At 37.4% G+C, this 22,535-nt stretch overlaps 1 protein-coding gene across 11 annotated transcripts in view; it reads right to left on the bottom strand.

The window, feature by feature from the left end:
• The window catches only part of DENND1A (DENN domain containing 1A), a 202,798-nt gene that overhangs the window by 38,820 nt on the left and 141,443 nt on the right, over positions 1-22,535 (bottom strand). For 10 of the 11 annotated variants that reach the window (XR_010989502.1, XM_068155776.1, XM_068155777.1 and 7 more), the window contains 5 exons: positions 7,979-8,080; positions 7,347-7,434; positions 6,737-6,777; positions 4,921-4,992; positions 3,777-3,833 (listed from right to left, as the gene is read on the bottom strand). The exons of the other annotated variant lie outside the window; for it this stretch is intronic. Coding sequence is in view for 9 of the 10 variants with exons in the window: in XM_068155776.1 (XP_068011877.1) it covers positions 3,777-3,833; positions 4,921-4,992; positions 6,737-6,777; positions 7,347-7,434; positions 7,979-8,080 (360 nt within the window). In the remaining variant the exon portion in view is untranslated. The remainder of the gene's footprint in view (positions 1-3,776; positions 3,834-4,920; positions 4,993-6,736; positions 6,778-7,346; positions 7,435-7,978; positions 8,081-22,535) is intronic. 11 annotated transcript variants of the gene reach the window in all.

Below are 22,535 nucleotides of genomic sequence, written 5' to 3'. Positions count from 1 at the left end.
AGGGCTCACAAAATGCCTACTGATAAAAGCAGTTCTTCAGTTTGAGAACTACAAATGACCAAAGGACTGCAGTGGATCATTGTGCAGGAAGGTCCCAGAAAAGCAGTGCCCATTCCTGGTACTAAGAAGACAGCCTGGCAGACCTGCGTATCCCAGGTGGGGGGCAGGATTCACCTCATACCTCCACTCTCCTTCTGAAACCAGTGCCAGCACTTCCACCCCAAGCTGTGGACATCAGACGGGGTTGATACATCCTAAGTCTGACTTTCTGGTTCTGATGTATCCCAAAAAAAGGGATTTGGTGCAAGCCAGTAAGACATTCCTGAAATGGCTTAAGTCATTGATAATGTTCAGGATAATAACAAGAACATGGGACCTACCCCTCCCCCAAAAAAAGTGGGGAAAATGGAAGGTGGGAAGCTACTCCTACTCCAGAAATGCAAGATTTGATTGGCCATTGGAATGGGCTGCCCAGGCAGGTGGTGGAGTCACCATCATTGGAGGTGTTTAGGAAGAGACTGGATGGGGTGGTGCTTGGTGCCATGGTTTAGTTGATTAGATAGTGTTGGATGATAGGTTGGACTCGATGATCTCAAAAGTATTTTCCAACCTGGTTAATTCTATTCTATGCTATGCTATGCTATGCTATTTAAATTTTTAATGAAAAGAAAGTGTGGTTTAAGGATATTAGAAACAAAACCACCTTTTGCCTGAGGAAAAAGGTCACTTCATAGATTACTGGAAAAAGAGAATGGCAATGATCTATCACACTCCATAAGTATCTCCACATATAAATTGTGCTTTCCCTAACAATGGTTTAAATGAAATCTTTACTACCTATTTATTTCAAATGACTGCCTTCAGAGAATGAGTAAGATATATATCTGCAGGTAAGTAGTGTTAACCCTGTAAACTGAATAAGGTTTTCTTCTGCTAAATATCCATTAGTAATTTTTCCAGGGACCTTTTATGATAGACTAGAAGAATTCTTTAGATTACTTTACAAACCTCTAAATGAGTTGTTTGGAGCAGTACTGATTACAAAGCGCAGACAACAGCCCATGGATAACAGCCACACAGTGCTCTAGTAAGTAAAATAATGTTGAATACATTAATGCCAAGTGCCCAACCATTTAGATAAATTGTCTTATCCAGAAGCTTTCAGTAAGTTACATTCTCCTTACTGAAAGTTGAGGATGGTACCATTCATATTCCACCTTCTTCCTAATTCTATGTAGTTAAGCTTCAAAGAAGCCAATAACAGAGTGACTTGACCACCATGGTCCGTTTGTGAAATGGAAAAAGCAGCCTTTATGGGGAAAAAAATAAAAAGGAAAAGGATACTGTATCAGATATAAAATAAAGCTCCCATGCTGTTTCTATTAACAATTATTTGCTATCACTCATAAGAATCCTCTGAAAACTATTTCTGTTGCTTTGAAATACTGTAGCACAAATGAACAAGGGATGGAAATAGAGCCCCATTCAATCTCTACTATCATATTAAAGAAGGACCTTACACACACCACAGTGACCTCTCAACAGGTCAATCCTGTATTTCCCATTTGCAATTCAAACCCAAGACTGGAGCAGACCAAGGGCAAAATGGGCTCTTGATTATATTTAAGAGGTCACCATTGCTATGCAGAGTTGTAGGAAGCAGACCTCTAGCTTTATTGGATTTTTAAATTCTATCTTGTACAGAAACTGCTCATATTTGGCAGAAAAACTGGAAAAGGGATGTTTATATTTGACTTTTCCTTACCAGTGGTCTACATACTTTTAGTATTAATAATGGCAAATAATATGTTACAATGTAGTGGATAGTAAGTTCAGTTTAAAAATAACCTTAGGTTATCCTTAGAAGACAAAAGACTAGCATCCCAAACTTGGCAGAAATTAAGTACTTATGCCACAATTTCAAATAGCTAACACTGGCATGTACCAGTAAAGAAATACATGAAAAAAGCTCCATTCTCACAGGAAAATGGCTGAGAACGCACTCATAGATTTGTCAACAGAGCATCACAGTCATTTAGATTAAAACTAATAAGAGGGTGGCCAAAAAAATTGCTGGTATTTTTATCTCTCTTAAGAGAGCAAAGTTTCGTTTTAGAGTTATTTTCCTAGACTGCATTCAAAATGGAGATGAGGATGGGATAGAAAGAAGAGACTTAGTGAAGAAAGGAGAGGTAGGGCAGTATGCCTCACCCATTCCTGGAAATCTTTTAAGCTCTTCTGAAAGGCACTGTTGAACAATCATGGTTAACCATCTCACTTACAGAGTGCCACATAATAAGGAAGGTGAAACAAAATTGGGCCATTTATTTGTAAATGTTGTGTGAGCTTTTAAAAAAAGAGAGCTGCTGCTTGAAGGACTAGGAAGACAACAACAATAATAAAACAAAGCAATGAATGAACAAGATGTTTCTCAGCCTCTTATACAAATGTCACAGAATAACACACAATTATATTAGCATTTAAAATACAGGAAAACAATCTGGTAATTTTTACACAGCTCCAACTGCTTTAGAAATGCACATGAGAAGGCCAAACATTTCATTATTCATGAAGGTTACGTCCAGAAGTGAAACACACAGAATTACATCAACAATTCCACGTACAAGAAAGCTGCTTCATGTTTCTAATGTTTTTATATTACGCCTGAAGTGGCCACATATAAAGGTAGTAAGTGTAACAAAACGAAACAGCATTAAAAGCATCTGAAGCAACTTTGTCTTACTCAAAAATCTCCAGCAATCTGCTGTTTAGAGAGTGAACAGCACTTGGTTTGTAACACAGTTCATTTTGTCAATTCATAACCTGGCTGCACAATAACCCCTTTGTATGACCATTGTGTTGGCATGTTCAGGTAGAGTTTTGTCTGTGCCACAGGAACACATTTACAGAGCTATCTTAAGATGATGATCTAGAAATTTAGAGAAGAAATTTACTGAGATAGCACAGATTAAAGAAACTCCAGAACTATTATGTTACAAAATGAACAAAAATTTCAGTTCTATTAGCAGGTTAGATGCCTTGGTTTCCCAAAAGACTCAAATAGCTCTGCTTCACAGAATAAACAGAGTATCAGAACTAAACTTAAGGCAGATTTAACGTAGGTATGTATCAATATGACCATACTTTTGGCTTAAAAGAGGCAATTAGTATTGGATAATACATTCTTCAAACACAATTCAGCATTCTTGGAATTTTACTGTTTACAAACAAAGAAAGATTTGGAAAACAACACACAGCTTGAATATTTTTTCCTGCACTAATCCAATCCTGAAACGAACACCAACTGTAATTCCTTTATATCTAAACTTTACAGTAGACACTCATGAAACATAAATCCTTTTCCCAATGACAGACACTGTACTGTTCTCCCTGAGAGATTACTGGAGGAATAACAACGATTTGCCATTTGCAAAAAGTTCACTGCCATTACTGCAGGAAAGATCTCCCAGTTCACATAAAGTCCCCTTCCACAGTGCCCCAGCACAAAGGACAGGAGAGAGACCACTCCAAACAGAGCACTCAATTTTCTGGCTTTTGTGGGTTTAAGTCAGAGCCTTAATGTATTTGAAGACTATTTTTTTTTTTTTGTCTGTGAATATTTATAACAGTGTGAAAAACCCGAGACAGCTGGTAATGCATTTTGAAGTGTGCTAACAACACTGTATCAAACAGCTTCCTATTGATCACGTAATGCTTTTTGTGGCGAAGTATTTCATACATGGTGCTTATACATTTTGAATAAGAACTTCAAGTACCTTTTGCTTCAAGCGGTTTTTCACTTCTTTTATTCCCATTTTTGCATGATCTTTTGCCTGCATGAAAAATTAATTTAAGTTAAAATCCCCTTTTATTACCAGCAGTGACAACGCTTGATTTCAGTGCATCAAGATTCACCTTCTCTGGTTACTAAAAATGGCAAGGAAACAAACAAAAGTAAGGAATACTAAAGATGTATTAAAACAAATAGCTAAAAAAAACCCCAACACCAAAAACCCAGACAAAAAACCACACCCACAGTCCCTGCAAAAATTGTGTTTTCTCTGTTTTGATGCCACAGACATCCTTCATCTTTTTTGCACACTTGGTCTTCCCCTTTATGTATTTCTCTTTGCTATAAGCTAACAAACAACAGTTACAGTAAACCTACAAACTTTTTCCTTGCAGTGCTCCGGATGCCAGTTCCCATCTAGTAAAGCTAATCTCATCCTATTTGTTTCACTGAGGCTGGAGGAAGGCAAGAGAAAATAAAAGTTTGAATAATTATCAATGTCTTTTGTAGAATTATTCCCTAAAATTGAGCTTATAAGAAATCCCTCCTTGATTCTGTCATTTTATCTTGCACAGTGGAACTGGCAGCCATACATAACACAGTCACATACTAGCTGTTTCTTAATGGAACTGAAAACATTTTCATTTAAAGAATAACGCAGTAAGTGGAGTTCTAAATAAGCAGGTATAAGAAATCTCTAGGGGAAATTAATTGACATTTAGAAAAGATGGAAACAATTTGTAAAATGAGAGGATTCCCTTATTTCGATGAAGCTGCAAGCAGAGAAACCTAAGGTAACAATGATTTCCAACAGAGCAATGATGAGATGGTAGTGCTGCTTAGTAGAGCATACAGGCACCATTTCCTAGAAATAGCTCAATGTAATAAATAGAATTTATCATCTATACTTTCAAAAGAAATCACAAATTGCCCTCCTCGTTTGCATTTCAATTATGTTTAAATTCCAAAATTACTTTTCCATTTAAATTTGAAATTTAGAAGAAAGAGTGTTTTAAGTAATTCTGTGAGTCCAACAAAAATGAATTTAAGTCTTGAGTTTCAATTGAAAGGTTAAAACAGAATTGCAGTCAGACTCTTATCTCAGTAGTAACCCAGTACTTGATACTTACAAACTTATAGACAGTCTTCATGGCAGGGTTGGCCTTGGTCTTCACTGTATTTAAAATGGCTCCACTTCCTTTCTATAATTACAGTAACAACAGAATAAATTTCATCAAAGCTCTTTAAAGCAATCAGCAAACTAAAATCCACCATTCTTAACTTAAAATAACAAAGCATTAACTATGCTTACTAGCAGAGCTGACCTTTAATGTGATAGTAAATGTAAAGAAAAAGAACACAAGTGAAAACATGTTAAACATTTATCTGCTATTCCAGAGGAACCTGAATTCTGTTTGATACACACATTTCAAATGCACAATGTCAGTGTCTCCTAACACTAAGACCCCCTTGTCTTACAGGTTGTCTCACAAAACCGTGTTCTGTGACTGTTCCACTCACCCTCAGGGCTGTCCTGTACATTAAAATTCTAAACAGGTTTAAGACAAAAGCATCCCACCAAATACTCACTGTCTGGGGCAGAAAATTCAGCTCAGGAAAGCCTGTACACTCAGCCTGAAGAAGTTGTATCTGTTTCTATTGTCCTGATCAGGATCTCACAATAGTATTTATCAAAAGAATGCTGCCTTTGTAAGATCTAAGTGCTCAATAAGGGATAACGGAGGGAAAATTATATCTAACTACAATCATAAACATTAATTCCAAAACAAGCTGAATTGCATGTGGTGAACATAATACAAGTCATAAGACAGTAAATACGTCAGGCAGAATAATCTGTTAGTCTGGTCGGTGTTTTACACATCTTCCACAGCACTGACTACTGCTGTAGAGTATCTGACTTGATAAATATAAAATATGGGTAAAATGCAAGGAATAAATATATGGATATTTTCATATTTTCTTATTTGAGTGCAAAATCTTATTTCTTGAGATCAGATGTCTCTTCCAACCTGGTTGATTCTGTGTGTGTGTATGTGTGATGCAATCAGATTTAAGATTTACCACTTCTGTTACCAATTAATCTTCAACAGAAATTATCAACAGTTGAATTTAATGACATAGATTTTTGTATTCACTCTCAGCCACTCTGCTTTCTTATAATCTTAAAATTGCTTATCAATCTATGTGTTTATCTACACTGATATTTAGATATTTACCTCACTACACAGTGGAATTTTTTGCATGACAGCTACATAATATCTTTAGTTCAATATTATCAAGATAATGTGGAGCCCAGAATTTTGTGCAAGGAACACAATTACATTCATAATGAGGACAATAAGCAAGTGGCAAGTGCCAGAAAACAATTCAGTCTTTCCTACTGGCTTGTACCAACAAACCAGAAATATTTTACTTGTCAATACATCACATTTCATGCATCAAAGGAGACTTTTAAAAGTAGTTGTCAAATATCAGCTATAATAGCATCCTATTCTCTGAAAGTATTCAATTTTTGATTTATACAACTGGTGCACCAAACCATCCCATACAGTGCTGTCCTCATTCAGCACTTCACACCATTTAGCTTTAGAAGGAGCTTTCCCTCTTTTTTCATTTTTTCTATTAAAAGGAATGAAAACCCACATTATTTTCTAAAATGACAATGACCAATTTCCAGCTGTCTCCAAAACATCAGAAGTGGGATTAAAAGCCTGAGAATTGCTAGAGTGATTTTTTTTTCTTCTGTTCATTACTTCATCTGAAGAGTACATTAGTTTCTCACAACTAAATTCAAGATGGTCACAGAGAAACACTGCAGGAAACAGGTCAGTCATGGTTTTGGGGACAGAGGTTAACAGTCATACAGAACTGTACAATGGGCCAGCAAGAATTAGGAGGTCTGTTGGAAAAACATTGTGTTCTTACCCTTACTGTAGAGAGCCACTGGTGGTACAATTTGTCACTACCTAGAGAGAATCACAAAACCAAACTGTAACTCTCCACCAAATAGAAAACAAGCTAGAAATGTGAAGTGATAGCACTTAAGTCATTCTAGGAGCATGAGCATTACAGAAACAGAAGAGGGCAACCATCCTTCTAATGGAAACACAACAACAACAACAACAAAATGATGAGATACCTACAACTTTTCTTTTACTTGCTCAGAGGCATTTCTACCTTAGCAGGGTTGTCTCTCAGACATTCAAAAACAATAATGGTTTTTTAAGCTCACTAAAACAAATTTGAGGTGGTCCTGGGTAAAGCTGAAATTTTCCCAGCATCCTCCAATGCAGGAGCTCTTCAGCCAAGAAGTAAAGCTGAGGTTTTTTAAGACCAAACAGACTTAATGCAAACTACATTACTCAAACAAAGTTCTGGACAGAAGAAAGAATAAACATTTAAGACACTTCAGCCTGCAGGGATCTTGCAGGCTCAGCTATCCAGGTAACCACAAAGACCCACTGCATCATGATGGCCCACAAGCAGTAAATCAAAAATGGTGCCTGAAATTATTTTGGCATAGTTTATTTCTTACCTGCATATTCCCCCACATTAATCTCTTCTTCAAAAACATCACTGAAGCCCTCACCAGAGTTAAGAAGATCCAGACGACCATCGATGAACTACATCAGTGTTAAAAGAGAGTGTAAACAAATCAACATCCCATTCTTTTTCTTTTCTGAAAGATTTTATGCTTCATTTACTAGAGTAACCTCAAAGTTCCTATTGGGAAGATACTCTAAATAGAATGAAAACACAACCAAAGCTGGCCAAATGTTTACCAATGCAAAAAGGCATGGAGCTCTGCTGGAAACCAGAATTCCTGTGTTTGCCTATAGACAAGTTTTCAGCTTCCCTGAAGCAGCAATACCAAGTTTAACAGAAATGTTCTTTCTCTACAAGGTTTACAGCAGATATGTTTGGTCTAGGTATGCCCAGATCAAAAATGCACACAGACACCCTTAAAGGAAAAAAAAACATATACCTCTTAAAATAAAGAGTCTTACCACTTGAATCTGAGAAAAGCCAGCCAAGGAAGAATTAAGGTGCTGTTAACTACATAAATTATGTAGCTGACAGATCAAGGAATATAGAAATAATCTCTCAAAACCAAAGAGTTTAATTGTTAAAGAATCTGTTTCCACAGTAGAGCAATTAAGCCAGTACCTGCTTAAAGAGCTGGAGCTGAATGGCATTCTGAAGAAACTGCCTCATGACAGCAGAACGATGGGACACAAATGTTTCTTCACAAAACGTAATGGGTTCACCCTGTGGAATTCAAATCATTACGCACCGAAAAAGCTTCGACTAAATCAATTTGAATCCACCAAATTTTACTTACAAATAAAGAGATAAATAAAGTAGCCCTTACATAACATTGAGTAGATAGCAGCTTGTTTCCAAGTTTCAGACATGTGACTGAGAAACAGGTTGGAAACTAGCAAATTGCACATCATCAAAGTAAAACACAGTTGCTTTATGCACATTTTGCTAAAGCAAACTTCCATCATCCAGAACGGTGGTTTCACTTAATGCCCTCAGAATACAACACACAGTCATATGAATTTTGTATATTCTCCTTATCTTCCTCAGTAGACCCAGCCAGTCCAAGCTGCACAAACATGCCAGAAATGCCTGCTCTGTTCTCCCCACAGTTCAGGAAGATTAGACTTTCATAAACTGAATGAGCAAATTTCCTTTTTTCACAACCTTGTTGGCAAAAGACAGAAATTGTTTTGCAGCTCTACTTTTATCTTCTTTTAATGAGTTATGTTAATGCTGAAGTCTGCTGTGCATCTGCCATAAGGGCACAAATTTCCTCCACACTTAAATCTACAAATACTCATCATAGCATGGAAATATATTGATTGAATTAAAACTAAAACAACAAAAAAGCCAAAGAAACATAAAATTATAGGGATGGATAATTAATATGGAAGCTTTTTCATACTCATATTAAAACATATTTGGAGACTCTGTCTGTTGGGTGTTCAAAATCAACACAGACATCAAAACCCCTTAAAGTACCCCCTTTAAAAGAGTGGTATCGCTCAATTTCTGACAGCTTTTTCTATTAGCAATCTCGTTTACCACTGGCTGTGTAAAGCCAGGATAACAAGGCCACTGAAATGACTATACTCAAAACCTTCCCATGTGACAGCACTGCTTGAGCATATTGGGTTTTCCCCACCAGTTTATGTTGGATGGCACTATGTTGCCCCAGGACTTCTGACACCAAAAGCATAGTAAAAGGGTACAAAATCCTCCAAACTGTGCTAGGCACACTGAGATGGTATGTTTCATAAAATCCATGGGTATTCACCTTTTCCTTGAGTTCACAATCAAACTTACTCATTGATACATTTCCAGCTGAGGTCTGGAACTGCACCAGAGCTTATCAGCCTGACAGCTGACACCTGCTGTCAATTGCCTGTCATAACTGACCTCACCACTGCAATTAAAAGGTGCAAACAGTTTTATCAGTTCTTAGCCTAATTTATAAGCAAAGTGAAGGAAGTATCTGACTTCAAATAACCAGCCCACAGTAACAGAATTCTTCCTAGCCTCCAATGACTTGGGCACCCAGAATCACCACGATGATGCCATGAACCTCACCTCTAACCCAGTGGTCAAAAAATGCCAGAGGTCACAATTTTTTTCTTAAAATGAGGGAAAGTATCAATTGCAAGTGATCGTCTAAGCACAGGATAGGTCTCTTTCAAGAGGGAAGAAGTTCCTCTTTCAGGACAGTTTCTGTGACCCTTTACTTGGGCCAATGAATTTCATGGATTTGGAAAAGAAAGCAGGTTTCTTATGTGACAACTACAGTTTCAGGGTAGTTCATTGTGAAGATAATAATCTGCATTTGATTTACTCTAGCAGGTTATTTACAGGAAAGACCAAAATCACCACAATACTTCAGAGCAAGAAGCCCAAGAGTGAAAAAGTGTTTTTCTTTCCCCCTGGTGGTTTTGCTCTCATCAGGATAAAGAATCATACAACACTTCATTTCAAAGTAAACAAAAGAAAAATGCTTGGAAAATCAGGTCTGTATGGTATGTGCCTGGTATAGAAAACACTGGTGATGGTCTCCATGACAGACTATTGCCCACAACAAAGGTTCTGTTTCATAAATCAAAGTTTTAATGCATTTCCATCTGATCATGCATTCATGTTAGTGGATGGCAAAAATGGACAGAAATGCATGACATGGAAGTGTCAAAACAAGACTTTGAGCAAGAGGCGGGAAAAGCCATTTGATTCTGAGATGGGACTGACAATTTGGACTACTATAAGCTTCCCATGCAAAAACTTGGAATACTGTATTTAGCTATTGCCATCCCACTTGAGATTGGTTTTAACTCTCTCTCAGGTACCAAGGAAAAGTCACAATACTACAGAGCACTACAATTACTAAAAGAAAATCTTAGTAGACTGGAAACACATCTGTTACTGCAGAAACTGTAGCAATGGACACTTTCAAGCGGGGCAGGGGCAACAGCACATCAAAGAGCAGGATGTAATGTCTACCTGACCACTGTGAAAAAGGCTTCCTACCAAGTTCAGCTACCAGAATGTTACAAAGGATGCCTGAAAAATATTTGTCTGACAGATACAATGTGGAGTGTGAAAGAACTGGGAGGAATTCATGAAGGAAAATGTAAATCAGTCCATGGTCAGGTAAGAAGTTCACCAGAAAAGGTTTTGCTTTCATTTAACCCTTACTTACCAAACATTTTAAAGGAAACAAACAATCCTTCCTATAACCTAGAAGAATCCAAAATTTCTCCCATAGCCAGAGAAGTGTATGAATGTTGTGGAAAGAACTGCCAAATAGAACATTCAAGCACAATGACACCATCTTCTCCTCTTACAGTCACTCCTGTGAACACACATTTTGCAGCTGAGGGAGCCCAGTATTATTTCAGCATTAACACACTTCCTTCTCCAAAGTACTGATGATTGAGTTAGTTCATTAGGTTGATTAGACCTTTTGACTTCTTAAAAGACAATTCAGGCTCAACTGCTGCTAGATGATAAGAAAAACTTTAATCATCAAGGTCAAGCGTGAGCTTTTCAGCTTCGAATGCATTAGTACCTTCCACCCTCCATGACCTCCAGAAGGATGAACACATTTTGCTAACCCCCATCCACAGTTTCATTACATAAAGACACACTGGACAATAAAACCATTTACAGTTAACTAAATCAGCCAAGAGAATTACAAAGCTAATCAGCTCTGCTTTTAGTGACAGATGACATCATACATGAGGGGACATGCTAAGAACTACAGATATCTTGTGAAAAGAATGTCTTGTTCACAGATAAAACAGCTACAATAAATGATATAAACTCATCAACTCCTGATATAAACCCACCAACTCCTAAACTTGCTGTTTCCAACAATTAAAATTCAGGCCTTGATTTGTCAACACCTCAAATATCCATTGTTCCCTTCTCCACCTATAAATGCCCAACAGAGGCTAAGATGTGCGCATGGTTTTTCCATGGCAAAATCTGATTTACTCTGTAATATTAGCTAATACACATATATTTCAAGATTGGATCACAAAATTACTTTTTAATATAAAAATGTACACATTTCCAAGACATTGAATATGCAATCTTAACACAGGAGAAGTAACTTTGAAACAAAAGACTAAGACTTAGGATTCCCGGATGCATTGACAAAAATCAGGAGCCTCGTCTTTATGCCTTTGCAAATCTCCCTTTATATGAATATTTTATATTCATGTGGCATAATGAAGTTCATGGGGGCAGTGCTGCTGTCTCATGATCCCTTAAAAAGCTGAAAAGTTTCAGCCCACATGTGATCTGTTGCCAACCCTATTTTTAAATTGGAATTTTGTTACATTCTAAAATAATGTTTAAAAATACTTAGGGCAGCAAGTGGAAAACGAAGTGAGTCTGGGACTTACTTTGGACTGTTGTAGAGTTTCATGAAACCTGCTGTTGTATTTTAAGAAACCAAAACAGAAATTGAAAGATAAAGTCCAATTCTGATTTGTTACACTGTAAAAAAATTTCAGCATGATCCCTTATTTTTCAAGGAAATCAGAAAGAAAAACTTCCTTTGAGAATAGGGTACAGGACCTCGTGCAGACAGTTATTGTCAGTGAGAGAAGTATCATATCTGAATTGTCTGATTTAACATCCTCACAGACAGGCCAGCTAACTGGTTATGACAGTAACTTTCACAGTGAATATAAAGGACTAAATATAGGTGGGACAGAAGACAGCACAGATTAGAGGAGGAAACAGAGGAAGGGACAGAGACAGATAGAAATGATACTTCTGGAAAGAAATACAGGTGCTAAGATAACTCCTGGAAATCTATTCCTACTCCTGCAAGACATGAGACACCAAAATGTGCATCTGGATAATGGAGTTTTAAAGCCAGCATGCAACTGCTAGAAATTACATAAAGATAATAAAGACAGGGTTCAAATTAGGTCAACAGTGAGTCACTTGCATAAGCAAAGATTCCACAAAACTTGACTCTAATGGTAAAAAAAAAAACAACCACCAAAAAACCACCAAGCAAAACCCACAAAAAAATTCAACAACCCAGACCTGAAGACTTTGTTTAGACAACTTGAAAGTTATGCCATGGAAGATACAAGTAATCTCCCCTGCATTATCATGGCCAGCATGTGGTGTAGAGTAATGAATTTAGTGCTGCTGTATGCATGCCTTTAAACTGTGTAGGTGCTCTTTCAAAGCCTCTCTAATAAATACACAAGCCATTAGAGCTGCTCAGTAAACCAGCCACGAAATGAAAAAATGTGGGTGGAATTTAAAGGTGCAGAGCAAGATGACAATGTGACAGTCTACTGGCTGTAAGTCTAGTGTCAAGTGTGCTCTGCTGCAAACCCCAAATACACTGCAAGAACAATCACATGCAAGAGATCCATATATCTCTGTTTTATTACTACCCACATGTTGTGAATAACCACATCCTTTACTGCTCTGCAGACCATTCAAGAATTGTGATTACAACGTCAAGGAAAGATTAGCTCATCACAGCTGAGGAAGTCAGCCAGCAGGATTCCATAAAGAAAATATGAAATTGGTGACAGACACCTGATAGGACACCGGCTCATTCAGCTGGCAATTGCAACGACAAATAATCTGCCTATAACCGGTACATACATTCAGCACAAGAAAGCTCTTTGCATGTGCCTCAGTCATAATGGAATCAAGAAAGCATAGATCAAATACCCTGCATTAAGCAAATGATACCACAGCTTTATTAGCATTTCAAGATGCTGCTCAGGAACAAAGAAATCACGTGCTCAGAGATTTGACCACACTTCTACAGGAAACTGAATTAAGACTCTGTTCAAAAAGAGACTACCAGTTCTGATCAATTAGTATTGCTAAGGGCAGTCTTGAAAAGGATTTTTTGAAAATGTATTTAGCAATGCAGGCTGTGGTGTCCAAACACTCACTGGCTCGTGTAAATGTCCACTGCCATTACTGGTCCAGTATCAAACTTGATTTCATGTTCCTCTCAAGGGCATAGAAGCTCTTGTAGAGCCATATCATTGTTTGGTTTGGGGTTTTACATTTATTTCAGAATCTATACTTCTGATAGATACTTTTACTTTTAGTAAAAAATATGTAACTGGGAAAAAAATGTACATCACACAGGAATGTTTTTCCTTCTCCTTTCAAACCCTTTTAGTTTATCAGGACACCTAGCATTTTCATGTTAGACCAAGTAAAATGCCACGTACTGATATTCGCAAATAATGGAAGTACTTTACCGCAACTGAGCGAGCCATCTTGCAAAGTGTTTGCACGGCTAATTCCAGCCATTGCCGCCCCGGTTTCCCAATCACCTACATCATCATTCAGCCCCAAGCAACTGATACAGCCTTGCTTCTCTAGAACACAAGCAACAAACCTGGAAGATGAAGTGCAAAGAAGCCAGCAAGAAAGCATTTAGGGCTGAGTAAAAAGAAGGAGGAGAGAAAAAAAAATAATCATCATTTCACGGATCAAGAATAGAGGCATGAAAATAATAAGTAACTTGTACACGGTCACAAAAGTCTCTGGCAGAGCCAGGGAAAGGAACCGAAATTTCTTTAATCCCTGTTCAGTACCTTAAATACAAGGCTATTCTTCCTCTTCCTACTTGATATTGTGTCAATGCATGAGTGTAGGTGTTGAAAGACTAACAAAAGAAAAGTAATAGTATGGTATTATGAGCTGAGAAACCTAATCTTTATCAGATACAGCAAATCTCTATGATGCTGCCTGCACTAGGAACTCTCTCTTTGTCCTGAATATGCTTTAAATTACTGGTATAATGTGTACTGTATATTGTTCCACTCTTATATTTATTCCACAAAAACCCCTGTGGCCTGCATGCGATTTTATCATTAGCTGGCAAGGTAATTTCAGGGCCTAGTTCTGCAATCATTCCATGAGCAATACTCCCATTGAAGCTAGTATGTTCTGCATGCAAAGCAGCTACCAATTCAGGTTCCCTATAACAAAAAAGCCTTTTTCTATTTTAACTATTGTGGAACACTAGTGACAATACAAAAAGGAGAAAAATTATAGTGTAATTCCTTATAGGAGTTATTTTATACCATCACAAAATATAAAAGTATGCTTGGAAACAAAATCTACACAAAGTATTTCCTATGAGATAAATGCCAAGCTTTTGTTTTCTTTTGCTTCATTTATTAAAACTCAATAGGAACCAAATATTCTGTTAAAATAAGAAAAAAAAACCCAAACAATAACTGATTGGCCAAGATTCAGAAATTACCTTTACACCCAAAGGTCACAAATGTTAATATTCTGCCTTTTTTTGATTTCTTAGATACATGGAAAGAGGCAAAACTCATCCAAATCCATGAATCTTCCAGGATTCAGCCAAATAAATACATTGAAAATAATTTTGCAACTCATCTGTATCAGGATCCCCTAAACCACACCGAATAAAATGGCTATTTTTAAGAGTGAAATATCCTAATATAATATTTAGATGCTAATACAGATGCAGAAGGAGAATAAACTGGGTTTGACTTCACTAAAGCAGTGTGAGAGAAGTTTTAGTCATAAAGGTAGGTCATAAAAATCCCACTCTTAGAGCTAGGTAACAAAAAGCCTGTCTCTATAAATAAAATGGATATAATGGAATTGAACTTCAAATTTGCACTGAGTTACAGACATCTAAATGAGCTACAGACATCTAATCTCTGGTAGATATACTAATGCACAAGATAGAAGATAACATGATATGCAATGCCACCTCCTTCATGTAATATCTGGCAAAGTAAATGCTTTTACTATAATAGAACTCACTGAGGTTTGATCTGTCATCATGTTATGCCACTGGATCACTTAGTGTGGAAGCCTCAACTATTCCCATAAAAAACACAGAAAAGAAGTCACTTTAGAGAAGGAATTTATCATGTCCCTTGAGAGAGGTAATCAAAGGCACTAGGTTAGAAACACTGGAAAAAGGTTTAATTCCTTTCTGCTCAAGTCAGGTAATGGTCTCTAGGGAAACCTAAGTGGTCAATGATTAATACATAAATGCACACACACAGGTACTCACTGTAGTTATTTATCATATAGGTGAGATTATAAATCAGTAGGTTATATCCCTATCACTCTTCAAGATGCAACAGCATTCATTCCTGGGAACAACTGGAACTCACTACACCTAATACTTCCCTCCATACTGCTTGCTGCAGAACTTTAGTATATTATGTATCTGCCCAAAGAACCTCTAGAATAGAACTAAGAAATCACGTCCAAAACTGATCAAGATGCTTCTCCTCATGGGACACACACATACACACATAACAAAGAAAAACAAAGCATTTATCTTATGAAATAGATGAAAACTCTTCATTATCCCTTTAACATTTATTCACTGTTTGTCAGAAAGAAGCTTGGATTTTACCACATTAGAGGGTAAGACAAAAAAAGCCACATTAATATAATCCCCCAAACCAGACCACTGTTCAACTCCTTTTAACAAAGCTCCTCCATCGCATGCAATAAATTAAGCTCTTTCCCCCATCTCACAATAATTTCAGGATCCTGACGTATTAGAAAGTATCAGTTTTTGTAAGTTAAGTTTGGTTTTATTTCCCCAGGCTCTCCTCTACAACATCTCACTTCTTGCAGTTTTTATTCAAACCCTTAAAAAAAAAAAAACAAGAAAAGAAAAAGAAATCCCACCTCTAAGAGACTGAGAATGCTGCATCTTGCAAGCACTGACTGCAAGATGTGTCATCTGACTCAGTCCCCCTGTTCCTCCCTGGTATATTCATAAAGAGAAAGTTGTATTCAGTGTGAGGACAGAAAAAAGCAGATTTTTCCTTTCACCACCTTCCCCCACAGGTTTTGTTCAATGCCTGATGAAGCAACCAAAGGGAATTGTTCTGCATTCCTGCAAACCTACAGCTCACACCCACCGTGGCTGAGCTCTGGTGTTTGGCTGCATGACTCCTCCCAACTCCCATCATATCAGCTACACATTTCTGACATGGAAACCACAAAAAATTTCTGAACTCTTTTGTGAGGAGGGGAAATGCCATCTAATTAGACCACATGTGCAGAGAAGCATCTGGCTCAGAGTGCAGCAGTTTACACAGTTCCTTGAGTTGTCGTGGAGACAAGCACATGACCTGCTCAGAGCTGAAACTCTGGGGCACAAATCCAGATGCACTTCTAACATATTCTGACAGAGAGCAGATGGGCAGATATTTGCTGGGCCAAAAATGCCAACCCTGCTGCCCTCCAGACCCACATGCCCTCAATGATAATTTTTATCTTGTATAAGTCCTTCTCATCTGCCCTGGAACCTCAGGCTTTCTCACCTAGGAAACAGAACTAAACCTGCCAAGATTTCAATCAGGAAAGTAAATAAAATTCAGTCCCATTTACACAACAGCTATAAGGAGCACTAATAATTGACAAAACATTATCCAAATATTTGAAGAATCACTCATTTTGAGGCTTTATTTTGGTATTGAAATCAAAATGCATTTAATGCATATGAATTTCTGTGCTTCACACAGTGCATTATTATATCCTGACTGGTGATGCTGTTTTAATTAAGTAAAACAAACTTTGCTCTAGAAATTCATAGTAATTGCTAATAATGCCTATTATTGCTGTGACCTCACAGCTTTGAGACCCTGTTTTCAGTTTCTTACTACTCTTTGACAGTATGAATACATGTTTTCTGTTCCAAATTCCTTTTGAACTATATTGCTTTAATTTAGAATTAGCTCAGCTTTCCGCTAAGAACACCTTCAAGGGAAACAAGCCTGACTGAAATGCAAGCACTGAATATGCCTTGCAAGGAGCACACAATCTTCTACTCACTTTAAAAGCTGGATTTCCAGAGGTGGGGGGGAGAAATAATTTCTTTGTCTTAAACTCCCTCAGAAAGAACCACAACTTGTGACTACAATCACCTGCAAACTCTGAGCATCCTATAGCCTAAGATTTCCTTTGTAATTGCTTCACCTGTTCCAAGGAGGTGGCAGAAACTGAGAAAGCCAGGTAAACAAGAATGAAAAGCAGTAAAAGTGAGCACTCATCATCTGCTTCCTTCATCTTCAGGTCAGCCAGTTCCACAGGACTGGATGACACCCTTTCCAGTGCCACAGAGTAAACAAGGAATGCTAGGTATTTTCACAGTAGGCATTTGCCATTGAAAATCCAAGAAAACTGGCTACTGTGGAAAAAGTTACTAAATAATCAAAGTATTTGCACTGAGAAATTAGCATTTTGAACTTTCCAATTAAAAACCAGAATAAGCACTGACTTGAGCTGCCCTTTGAGCTAATTTGATAAATGCACAAACACATTTGCTCTGCATGGGCATAATCGCTTTGACCCAAATGCACATGCAAAAATATTGCATAACTCTTTTAGCATTAAAACAAATAAACAATAAAACAAACACCATGTTATCAAATGTCAAGAAATTTAAAGACTATAATGTAGAAGATACTTGCCAAGAATTGCTCTAGCTAAGAATCACACCAGAACATGCCATTAGCTCCGTTAATGCCTACTACATTGATCACTACATGCATGCTAGTGAATATTTTCATTTTAGCAGTAGAGAACTGCATTGCTCCCAATACAAAAGTTGCTCATTTGAAGAATGCAACTGGCCTCACAGCATTCTTAGTCCTAGCAATGCAACACCTGTCATTCAACAGCTATTTAGACTCACTTTTCAGGGCTAAACTCAAGAACTTTTAAAAATATTTTTGTCACATACAGAGAACACCACACAAACACACTCAGCTTTATTAAGCATAACATTTTAGAGTGATTTGATTCATACTCTACATAAATACTTTCAAAGCTTAAAAATCAGGTGCTAAAGAGTTAATATTTTGTACAGTGGTCACTGTAAATAAGCACTATTCCAACTAAGCAATATTGCTGTCAGAGACACAAGGCTTTGCAGGTGTGGGCAATAATTAAAGGTTTCAGCACATCTACCTGGGTGAAGTATTTTTGCCTCCTATTCCAAGGAGGAAGCCCTCTCTGTGGAGAGCAGAAGAGCTCATTAATGAGGCTAATTAGGTGTAAAGGGGGTAGAGTCTGGCATCAGCTGCAGCTTATAGTAGCTAATCATTAAGCTCTGTAATCTCTACCCCAGAACAGCAGATGATCATGTTCCTAGGTGACTGATGTTGCTAAGAAAATTTCCAGCACCTGAGTACCTGACCAAATACTTTTTGGTGAGGCTAAAAATTCCCTTAACCCTTCAGAAGCCTGACAGTGGTGTTGACATGATTTCTTTACTCATCAGTTTTCTGTCAATGGCTAATCTAAGAGATATGAACTTGGCAGGAGGTCTATAATGTGATTTATTTCAGATTTTAAAAAAATGTCATCAACAGTGCATGGTAAGGAAGGCCAGATGCAAGATGAATACAGATACAAGCAATAATGCTTGAAAAAGAGTGATTATGTATCCCTCCTAAAGGTTTGTGAGTTCTCCCTGTAATTTCTTTGCATAAAGTAGTGAGGATAGTTACAATACCATAGGGATGGAAGCCTTGTTAATAAATATGTAAAATAAGGATTTCATTGTACTCATCTAATTTGAAATGAGAAAAAGGACATAATTTCCATGGAGAGAGAATACATGAAAGCAGAGCTCGGTCTGGAAGTTGTTTGGTAAAATTAATTGCAAAAATGGCTAGCACCACAACAGGAATTTTTGAGTTGATCAGGCAGAACAGACCCTTTACTGGCACAACCTGCTACTGTCCTTTTTTTCTCCAAAATAAGCAGATTTTATTTTAAAAAAATCAGATTCTAACTCCACAAGAAATAGAGTATTTTTCTACTGTGATTATTTTACTGCTGGATGCTATGGCTTGTAGTAGAACCTTGAATTACTTGTGAATGAACACTAAAGACAAATACCTTAAGCACCTTGGTTACAACTCCTGAGTTATTAAAAGCAGTACATTTTAAAAGGTGCGTTTTCATACTGACCAAAAAACTAAGCTGCAATTTTGTATAGGTCACTGATTGCAAATATAATTAAATCAGCATATTTAGCTGATCCTTATAGTCACTGGAATGAAAACAAAACAAAACAAAAGAGCCACATCAGTTTTCTCTATTTCTGTTTACTAACAGAAATATTTCAGAATTAAAAAGAAAAAAGTCTTGCAAAACTAGAAATATGAGTACATACCACCAAGGGAATAAAGGCTCAAGTGTCTTAATGCAAGCTCCCTTGTCTTCATGCTACCTGTGCACTTGAAGAGGCACAGATTAAATAACATGAGCTGCTCAGAGGTGGCTCTGGCCCTCATTATAACCAGGAACATGGATGTATGCATCAAGATGAGCTACACTGGTAATCCAAGACTCCTCTTAACATCAACAGAAAAAGAAATAATTATCTCCAAACTAGCACCTTCTCTTACAACAGCACAGATGTCAGCTGAAGTGACTTTGTAGCCAACATCATATTCTTTTTAATAATTCTGCCAATATATCATAAAGACAAAAGCACCTTCAGTAAGATAAGTTTACACAGGCCTTGAGCTAATCCTCCTTCCCCAGTACTGAACAGACTAGCTCTAGCTGCTTCTGCTCTAGAATGATACATACACAAGAAGTTTGCAAATGGACACAGAAAGTGCCCAATGATGGTGTGGCACAGTTTGTTTCTTACATAAAAACATAATCTCTTCTGAAAGACATCTGTTACCAAAATATCTTAGAATGTCTGAAATGGAGGTGAGATAGGAGAGTTTTGCCCACTCAGCATCTGAAACTAGCTCTTGCTTTTTCTTTTTTACTTTGCTTTATGGCCAGTTATATAATCCTGTGGCAACATCTCATTTCCAGTGGTTGGTACCCAAATACAGGACAAAGAAAAAGCTAAACAGACAAGAGTTGGAAATCACAGTTTTGGAACACCAGGGCCATAACTGATCACATGAAGTCTATCTGCCCATTTTTCTGTCTCCAATGTAGTCATAAGCAGGCATTTAGGAAAGCCAGGGAGGTAAAAGCCTGAGTGTTCTTTCTTCCCTCAGCCTCTATGAGACCAGGATCTGCATCTCAAGAAATTTATTTAGTCTGCTGTTGCTTGTGTATTAAACAAGCCTCTCCCAAACAGAGGCCTCTCCCAAGTATCTCTCCAAGCTTTCCCCAGCCCAATACAAACTTCCTCAGTATCACTTGAAAAAGTGCTTGTGGGGATTATTACCTGTTGTACAAAGAACACCTCCTTCTTTATTATGAAGCTTTGCTGCTACAAACCTCACTTCATTGCTTGTGGGATTTTGTAACACTGGAAGAGACACAAGAAGTCACTTTATTCTCCTCCTCCAAACTGCCAGGGAGAGCTTTTCCTTCAAATAATGCCACAAAGGGGCTTGCAAACCATTTGAAACTGTTGTATTTAAATAACCAGGTTAGATATTTTATGGAGGAAAATGTGCAATGCTGTCTTCAAGCAAGAGCTAAGTGTGCTAAGCAATCAGGGTAAATTCATGCCATTATTCGAGTTACACAGAGGAAAGCACAAAACAGAACTGTATTGCATTTTAGTCAACAGTAACAAACTTTGCTTTCTTGAAGTCTAACTGACCACCACAATCATGTCCCAAGGGTGGTCTGCAGAGACAAGAGAAACTGTTCAGAGGAGTGATTTGGCAATATTTCTGCATTGTTTTAATGTTCCTGACAAGTGCTCCATTGTTTCTTAGCCCTGTACACACTTCATTTCAGTAATTAGCTGTCAGAGCAGGCCCAACAGCAACTTAGTATTGTCTGCTGAAATCGTATTAATGAAATGCAAACCACTCAAATGTCCTGGATGCAGATCTGTGATTGCGTTAAATAGAGAGGCTGGGGACATCAGCAAACTCCAGCTTCTGAGCAGGGCATTATGATCAAGCGCGTTAATCCATTATTTCTTAGGGATCTGACAACCAATTAATATAACAGGGCTTCCTATACAATAGGAAGGACTGATGATCCAAGGTTTGTTTAATTAATTATTTTAAAGCATAAAATCTGACTTTTCAGACTCTGTGATATCAAAGTAAGAGCTCTGCATAACATTTGTCAATACAGCACCCTTAAAGGCAGCAAAGCTAGAACTGCAGACTGCAGCACTGCAAAAGCAGTTTTGTATTTCAAGATTCAGCACCTGAATGTTGAAACTTACATGCAGAACAATCGGTGTATGCACTACACTAAGCATAAGCAAAATGAAATAAACCCCAATATCTTTATCAAATACATCAGTATTTAAGCCTTCCTATATGACTATTAGAATAAATGTTCCCCAAGAATACAAAGTGCAGTTGATTACTTCTGGCTGTAAACTGATAATTATCAGTAAAGGTACTAAATCATTTACTCCAATTTCTGATTCATGCTCTCCATCACCAAAGACTTCCCAAGAACAGAATTTAGACAGGATGAAAAACAAGAAACAAGAAAAATATGTAAGGGAAATATCCTTATGGGTATAATAAACTCTGGAAAACTTTTGGGTCAGTTATGACTGCAAAATTGCTATTAAAGTTAATTAAAATTGAGCACAATAAGCTATGACAAGATAATGGATGAGAAACATAGCTTTAGGGCAGAGTGAGGATGTCCAGAACTCTGGCTAGATGCAATGCTTTATTTTTGGTAATGTTTGGCAACTATTCTTGAGATTTCTGAAAGATCTTAATTATAATATATCTGCAGCAATTCACAGAAAAGAACAGCACTGCATCTCAGTTATCTCAAGATCTGTAACATATGGCAAATAAGTAAGAGACTTTTAGGACTCCAGTACCATATAGTCCTTAATTTAATTTGTGTTCACACCCACATCACTCTTTTTCATCTAAAAAGCCCCTGCAAGCCTATCCAAAACCATTACATATTTTGTGACTTATCTGTAAATAAAATTAACTTATTTCTTCACACAGGTAGACCTCTAGTCAAAGGTCACACACACCTGGAGCAAAGTCGTCAAAATCCTTGAGAATAAGTTTGACTTGGGAAATCAATAGCCCTTCAGCAAACACAGCTTCTTTGCTCATCCTGGAAACTCAGTTTACGAGAGCTGGAAGGCAATTTGCTCAACGTGTAAAGAAGAATGCATGATTAAGTGACATTTGGAAGAGAACCCGTACTCCAAACATTGGTTTAAAACCCCCAAATGAGG

Source organism: Melanerpes formicivorus, unplaced genomic scaffold (assembly GCF_026170545.1).
Source record: "Melanerpes formicivorus ecotype bairdi unplaced genomic scaffold, bMelFor1.0.p_v2 SCAF_33, whole genome shotgun sequence".
Taxonomy (NCBI): domain Eukaryota; kingdom Metazoa; phylum Chordata; class Aves; order Piciformes; family Picidae; genus Melanerpes; species Melanerpes formicivorus.
The sequence above is the reverse complement of the archived record's forward strand: the minus strand, read 5'-3'. Positions and strand labels throughout refer to the sequence as shown.